The 8,351-nt window shown below is 49.3% G+C and overlaps 1 protein-coding gene across 1 annotated transcript in view; it reads left to right on the top strand.

Annotated features, from left to right (window-relative positions):
* The first annotated feature begins 808 nt into the window (after positions 1 to 808).
* Positions 809 to 8,351, top strand: part of LOC129705008 (neuropilin and tolloid-like protein 2) — a 50,575-nt gene continuing 43,032 nt past the window's right edge. The window contains exon 1 of the mRNA XM_055648383.1: positions 809 to 1,401. Coding sequence (XP_055504358.1) covers positions 1,365 to 1,401 — 37 coding nt within the window. The 5' untranslated portion in view covers positions 809 to 1,364. The remainder of the gene's footprint in view (positions 1,402 to 8,351) is intronic.

Below are 8,351 nucleotides of genomic sequence, written 5' to 3'. Positions count from 1 at the left end.
AGTAGGGTGGAGGCAAGTGTAGTTGGAATCTGGAGGCGCCCGCAATGTTTCCACCAACTAACTGATTTATTTATTCCACTTTGCTCGCAGTAGCAATGTATTGGTCTATGCCGGTAATATTTGAAGGACTGCAGGCTGATTTAACTTCACCCAGGATGTACTCGCCCGGTCTCTATATAAATGTGATGTAGAATGAATGAATAACATAATAGACTGCGTTTGTCAAGAACCCATCCTGACGATCGATAATATCTTGTTATGAAAACACTTGGATACAAAACACCGTGCGTTGTAAAACAAAACCTTATGGGTGTATAAAACTGCCGTTTTTATTGTTCGGTTTCGCTATTTCTACCGAAGCTCTGACAATTGTCTTTTAAATACTGATCCCTCAAAACAATAGGTGCTTGGTGTAAGGGCGGCACTAACAATGTTGTCTGTGTCTGTGTGTGTGTGTCTGTGTGTGTTGTGTGTGTGTGTGTGTTTGCCTGTGTGCGTGCCCGTGTATGTGTGTGTGTGTGTCTGTGTGTGTGTGTGTGTGTGCCTGTGTGTGTGTCGTGTGTGTGTGTGTGTGTGTGTGTGTGTGTGTGTCTGTGTGTGTGTGTGTCTGTGTGTGTGTGTGTGTCCGTGTGTGTGTGTGCCCGTGCCCGTGTGTGTGTGGAATTGTAAACAGCCGCTCCTCGCTACTGCTGTGTTATCTATCCATCCAGGGTGTGTGTGTGTGTGTGCGTACAAAGCTGCCCGCTGAAACACAGCGCGTCGATCGGAGAATGAGCCTCATTCATTCGCTGAACTGTTCCCCCACCCACTCACCCACCCACCCACCGGGCGCCGGGAACTGGAGTATCGCTCGCTGCGCCTCACTCACACCAGCGACAGATCTTTCTGCCGCTCTCCGCCGTGTAACGTGTGCGGACTTTGGCATCTTTGGAAACAAGTCCCATTTTCCTTGGCTGTGGAAAATTCTTCCCTCAACGTCCAGATCACTGTGAATAACACGGCAAGAACCGACCCTGTCTGACCGTGTCTTTGCCGAGGATGGAATTAACCCAGTGAAAAGTTTGTTCCCTCAGACTCCGGCCAGGGGAATGAGTGAATGAATGAATGGTTTATGTGTTGAACACGCCGTGAGATTGGAGTGGGAGATTGACGGGCGAGTGGAGGTAGGTTTCGGGGCAGCAGCGCGACCCGAATTGACAAGTGGTTCCCTTAATCCCGGATAGCTGGATCTTCGCTGCCCTAGCATGCAGCCGCTTGTGCTGGACTGGTGCACTCCGTGAGTGAGGACCCTCGCCGTTAGACACTGCACTCTCCACACCCCCCGAAGAGGCTTCGAGAGAAGCCGGCACTTCCTCGACGAGAGAATGGTGCTGGAGAAACGCTTTTTCCTCATGTTCAAAGGTGAGTCAGAAATAAAAAAATATATCTAATTAATGTCGCCATCTACAGGAAGGTCCTGCGGTGATTTGTACACCGACCAGTTCTGTCCAAAATAATGTACTCGTGCCTGCCCTTTGTTTTATTATAGAACGCCTTTGTCTTAATGCCCTGATGCTATTGTCAAGACCTCGCCTGAAAGCCATGTTAATGTTTTAAACTGGCGGGGAGCGGCTATGTCTCGACTCGGCTAATGTCCAAACTATTGAACACAAATCCCTCCAACATCATGCCAAATCGATTCTCAGTCACAAGTTTGCACAAGGCTGTGAAGAAGTGTCCACAGCCGTAAACCTGGTCAATGGAATTGACTTTGGGGGGGGGGGGGGGTTAGAGCGAGTCGGGGGGTTTAGAGAGAGACAGGGTCAGGAAGAGACAGGGGGGTTAGAGAGACGGAATCAGAGAGACGGGGTTTAGCGCGAGTAATTTGGTTTAGAGGGGGTTAGAGAGATGAGGGGGTAGAGGCAGAGGGGCAAAGAGAACCAGAGGGTTCAGAGCGATATGGGGGTTTAGAGAGACAATGGGTGCAGGAGCAGGCCATTCGGCCCTTCAAGCCAGCACCGCCATTCAATGTGATCATGGCTGATCATCCCCAATCAGTACCCCGTTCCTGCCTTCTCCCCATATCCCCTGACTCCGCTATTTTTAAGAGCCCTATCTAGCTCTCTCTTGAAAGCATCAAGAGAACCCGCCTCCACCACCCTCTGAGGCAGAGAATTCCACAGACTCACCACTCTCTGTGAGAAAAAAGTGATTCCTCGTCTCCGTTTTAAATGGCTTACCCCTTGTTCTTAAACTCAAGGCTTAGGGTGACGGGATCAGAGAGGGGGGGTTAGGGCTAGTCATCGAGTTTAGAGACAGGGTCAGGAAGAGACAGAGAGTTTAGGGAGACGGGGTCAGGGAGAGAGGGGGGGGGTAGAGACAGAGGGATTAGAGAGAGACAGGGTCAAAGAAAATCCGAGGGTTCAGGGCGATATGGGGTTTCGGGAGGGGTTTGGAGCGATGGAGAGTGTCGGGTGGAGACGGTTTAGAGAGGGGTGGGAGATTGCAACCTTTACGTGGTCCACCCTGTATCAACCAATGCAATCAACCTGGCGTGCACGGTTTAGAGAGGGGGAGAGAGAGACAGGGGGGCTTAGAGGCTGGGGAAGATGCGATGCTTATGGACAGGGTTCACAGAGACTGTCACATCCAGTGGTACACAAACAAAGCTGGAGAAACTCAGCGGGTGCAGCAGCATCTATGGAGCGAAGGAAATAGCCAACGTTTCGGGCCGAACCCCTTCTTCAGACCATCCAGTAGCGGCTCAGTGAACGAGCGGGCACTGGGGTTGGGATGGGATTCACCGATCCATGGCCGGCGGTGCTGAAATGGACAAATGCGGACAGCTCCCATGCGCACCGCTAGGAGCCAGCGCACGGAGCTGTCCCGTTTGCCCAGCACTGCCCGCCCCGCGAAGGCGCTAGGTGAAATTAGGTGCCGTGGCCATTCGGCCCTTCGAGCCTGCACCGCCATTCAATATGATCATGGCTGATCATCCACTCTCCCACTCTGATCCCCAGCCGCACCACATCTAACTCCCACACATGAACTGGCCTCAACTACCCTCCCGTTCCGCCGAACCCTCCTCCAGCACTCTGTGTTTTGCTCAGGACTCCAGCATCTGCAGTTCACCGTGTCTCCGTCCAAACCCCCTTCGCCCGCCTTTCGATGGCTATTTCCCTCTCATCAACACAGTTACCATTTTCTTGCCAACATCAAACTTCCCTGTGGAATCTGTGTGAGTCTGTGGAATTCTCAGAGGGCGGTGGAGGCAGGTTCTCTGGATGCTTTCAAGAGAGAGGGTCAGATAGGGCTCTCAAAAATAGCGGAGTCGGGGGATATGGGGAGAAGGCAGGAACGGGGTACTGATTGGGGATGATCAGCGATTATCACATTGAGTGGCGGTGCTGGCTCGAAGGGCCGAATGGCCTCTACTCCTGCACCTATTGTCTATTGTCGATTTCCCTCTCTACACAATTACCATTTTCTTGCCAACATCAAACTTCGCTCTGCAACGAATTGAAAGCGCTCCTACACCGTTAGATCAAATCCGCTGCTAATAATCAACGGGGTTGCGAACGCGTTTGAATTCACCTGGAACCTAATACCCAATAGCAGCGGCCAGGGTGCAAGGCGATGGGTTCATCTTGGCCGGCAGTGCAGCAAAAATGTCGGAGATATTCACTCCGACCAATGCATTAGTGGGACCTCGCCTTGGTTGGATTAAAATGTCACCATCGTTGAATTAATACCCAACACCAAACACGAAGCCGGACATCTGCTCGGCACAGAGTCTCTTGCCCAGAGAAGGGGACTCGAGAACCAGTGGACGTAGGTTTAAGGTGAGGTGGGAAGATACCTAATAGGAACCCGAGGAGCAACTTGTTCCCACAAAGAGTGGTGGTGGATGGAACGAGCTGACGAAGGAGGTTGTTGAGCCAGAGACTGTCGCAACGTTTAAGAAACATTTAGACGTGTACTTGGATAGGGCAGGTTTAGAGGGATATGGGCCAAACGCAGGCAGGTGGGACTAATATAGGTGGGACATGTTGGCCGGTGTAGCAAGATGGGTCGCAGGGCCTGTTTCCACACTGTATCTTTATGACTCTGTGTTAGAGTTTGTTGCCCATGAACATTTCCAGAGACCAGGACCAATGCAACTTACACGGTCAATACTTCACGCAGTGACTGGTCATCTCGCTACTGGAATGAATTCTGCATCAAGTTGCAGATCAAGTTCATGAACGAGAGCCATCCCCTCCAAAAGAAAGTCTTACCCTGCCACTCGGGCCAAAGCTAAACATTTGGAAAGTTGGTACATACTGATCTGCAAAGGTCAGGATACAAGATGTATTTATTTGTCACATGTGCCAGTTGGCACAGTGGAATGTGATCGCCATTTGGAATGGTGATTTGGGGATTGGTGTGAACACGACACTCCGGCCAAAATAGGGAGGGACCTTGTGCATCTTTGGAGTCTCTACTCCAAATCACCGGCCAAGTGGTAAGGCGCGGGATATCCAAGGTTAGTGCATTTCAGGTGATTTGGATACAAGGAACTGCAGATGCTTGTTTAAAAAAAAGGACACGGAATACCGGAGCAACCCAGCAGGTCAGCCAACATCTCTGAAAAACACGGATAGGTGATGTTTCGGGTCGGGACCGGGGGCTGTGGAGATCTGGCCAGGGACTCGACTTGAGCTGCAGGTTCGGCCGGTTTTATTCACTCTTCACAGAACCCTGTCGTCAATTGATTCCATTCAATTCAATTCACAGCCCAGGGACCGGGGTTCCATCCTGATCTTGTCTGCTGCTGACTGTGTGTAGTTCGCAACGCGTGGATTTTCTCCGGGTGCTCCGGTTTCCTCTCACATCCCAAAAACATGTGTGGTTACAGGTTAATTGGCCCTCTAAATGGCCCCTAGTGTTGTAGGGGTTGGATGAGAAAGTGGGATAACATAGAACTCATGTGAACGGGTGATCGATGGTCGGCAGAGACTCGGTGGGCCGAAGGACCTGTCTCCATGCTGTATCTTTCCATGAATGAAGATGTCTTGCGGAGACGTCTGTCACAGTGTGAGGTTCCCTAGCGTTAGAACAGATACATCTCCTTGTGTTCATTGACGACCCACCACCACACAACAAAACAGCCACTCGCTGGAGGGACTCGGCGGGTCAGGCAGCATCTGTAGAGCAGAATAATTGAACCAATGATCCAAAATGCTGGAGAGACTCAGCATCTGTGGAGAGAAGGACCGGCTGTAGAGGCAGGAAACGTGTTCCCGATGTTGGGGGAGTCCAGAACCAGGGGCCACAGTTTAAGAATAAGGAGTAAACCATTTAAAACGGAGACGAGGAAACACTTTTTCTCACAGAGAGTGGTGAGTCTGTGGAATTCTCTGCCTCAGAGTGCGGTGGAGGCCGGTTCTCTGGATACTTTCAAGAGAGAGCTAGATAGGGCTCTTAAAGATAGTGGAGTCAGGGGATATGGGGAGAAGGCAGGAACGGGGTACTGATTGGGGATGATCAGCCATGATCACATTGAATGGCGGTGCCGGCTCGAAGGGCCGAATGGCCGACTCCTGCACCAATTGTCTGTTGACAGAGTCTAAAGAAGGACCCCGACACGAAACCTTATCTGTCCATTCCCTTTACAGATGCTGCCCGACCCACTGAGATACTCCGGCGCGTTGTGTTTTGTGCAAGATTCCCAGCATCTGCACTTCCTTGTGTCTGCATGTTATTGCCACATAATGTCTGAAAATGAAGAACGTTCCCAATTGATCCCGGCCGCCCCGGGAAACTGCAGTGGAACGCAAACTTAATGCAGGCGAGGAGATGACAAGCGAATCTCTCCGCTAGACACAAAATGCTGGAGTAACTCAGCGGGACGGGCAGCATCTCTGGGGAGAAGGAATGGGTGACATTTCTTCAGGCTGAGAGACAGAGGAGAGGGAGACAGAGATACGGAAGGGTAAGGTGTGAAACCGATAGACAATAGGTGCAGGAGTAGGCCATTCGGCCCTTCGAGCCAGCACCGCCATTCAATGTGATCATGGCTGATCATCCCCGATCAGTACCCCGTTCCTGCCTTCTCCCCATATCCCCTGACTCCACTATCTTTAAGAATTCTATCTAGCTCTCTCTTGAAAGCATCCAGAGAACCGGCCTCCACCGCCGAGGCAGAGAATTCCACAGACTCACCACTCTCTGTGAGGAAAAAGTGTTTCCTCGTCTCCGTTCCAAATGGCTTACCCCTTATTCTTAAACTGTGTGGCCCCTGGTTCTGGACTCCCCCAACATCGGGAACATGTTTCCTGCCTCTAGCGTGTCCAAGCCCTTAACAATCTTACATGTTTCATTAAGATCCCCTCTCATCCTTCTAAACTCCGGAGTGTACAAGCCCAGCTGCTCCATTCTCTCAGCATACGACAGTCCCGCCATCCCGGGAATTAACCCTGCACAGACTCACTCAATATCCTAGGAGAGAATGTGAATAAGTGTTGTCATTTATTCAGAACGATCAATACTTCCAATCAGATATTGTGCTAAATGTGTAACGTTAATGTACCGGAATGAATGCCATTTGTAGAGCTGTCCAACTCTGCACATGCTGAGATAAATCTAAAAGTTGGTGTGAAATCCAATCAATATTAATTAAAATTTACATGAATGAATCTTTGGAGGTGAAAATCTAATATGTATCAAAATGCTTATAGACAATAGGTGCAATCGGCCATTCGCCATGGCTGATCGTCCCCAATCAATAACCCGTGCCTGCCTTCTCCCCATATCCATTGACCCCACTAGCCCCTAGAGCTCTATCTAGCTCTCTCTTAAATCCATCCAGTGACTTGGCCTCCACTGCCCTCTGTGGCAGGGAATTCCATAAATTCACAACTCTCTGAGTGAAAAAGTTTTTTTTCTCACCTCAGTCTTAAATGAGCTCCCCTTTATTCTAAGACTGTGTGGCCCCTGGTTCTGGACTCGCCCAACATTGGGAACATTTTTCCTGCATCTAGCTTGTCCAGTCCTTTTATAATTCTATATGTTTCTATAAGATTCCTCCTCATCCTTCTAAAATCCAGAACACGGGAAAAACATGGGCACAACATGTAAAATAAAGAGTGTCAGAAGGAAGTGCAAGACGCTGATTTAAATCTCAGATCGACACAGAATGCTGGAGTAACTGAACGGGACAGGCACCGTGTTTTTTTTTGAGGAAATGGTTTTAATACTCGCGGATAACGGATAAGGGATATGGGGAGAAGGCAGGAACGGGGCACTGAATGTGGATGATCAGCCATGATCACATTGAATGGCGGTGCTGGTTCGAAGGGCCGAATGGTCTACTCCTGTACCTATTTTTTTCTATGGTTAAGAAGGAACTGCAGATGCTGGAAAATCGAAGGTAGACAAAAATGCTGGAGAAACTCAGCGGGTGCAGCAGCATCTATGGAGCGAAGGAAATAGGCAACGTTTCGTCCCTGAGTTTCTCCAGCATTTTTGTATACCTCCTATTGTTCTATGTTTCCATGGACGGGGGTGCTACAGAGCAATACATTCTCAACAACTAACTCAATAATATCATCGTGTTATTTAATCAACCCCAGCATTGATGAATCCACAACACACTACAAAGACACACAGCGCTGGAGTAACTCAGCAGCATTTCTGGAGAACAATGACAGGCATTTCGGGTTGGGAACCTCCTTCAGAACAGAAACCTCGCCTATCCATGTTCCCCAGAGATGCTGCCTGACCGACTGGGTTACTCCAGCACTTCGTGTCTTTTTTTCTTTTTTTTTTGGTGAACTGGAATCTGCAGTTCCTTGTGTCACACCAACAATCTGCGCTCGCTGACTTTTCCAGCATTTTAACGCCGAGCTGGGAACGCATGCAGAGATTGTCACACGCTGTATGTTAAAAAAAAAACACACACACTTAAACTCAGAGAAAATCTCTGCCGTGATCGAAGGTTTATTTATAGGTCAATGTACAGCAAAAACGTCACCCATTCCTTCTCTCCAGAGATGCTGCCTGTCCCGCTGAGTTACTCCAGCTTTTTGATTCCGTCATCAATTTTTATATTCAGTGAAGTGATTGAAATTCATAAGAAGCTCGAAATCAAACGATAAGCAGCGGACAATTACAAACGTCCAGTGACATTGGAAACTTGCAATGATCCTTCCCAAAGATTGCATTGACATTCATTTACACTGTGTACAGTTCAGCAGAAGTATCACCACACATAAGTTCAAAGGTCCAGAACCAGGGCCCACAGTTTAAGAATAAGGAGTAAGCCATTTAGAACGGAGACGAGGAAACACTTTTTCTCACAGAGAGTGGTGAGTCTGTGGAATTCTCTGCCT

This window comes from Leucoraja erinacea, chromosome 17 (assembly GCF_028641065.1).
Source record: "Leucoraja erinacea ecotype New England chromosome 17, Leri_hhj_1, whole genome shotgun sequence".
Taxonomy (NCBI): Eukaryota; Metazoa; Chordata; class Chondrichthyes; order Rajiformes; family Rajidae; genus Leucoraja; species Leucoraja erinaceus.
The sequence above is the reverse complement of the archived record's forward strand: the minus strand, read 5'-3'. Positions and strand labels throughout refer to the sequence as shown.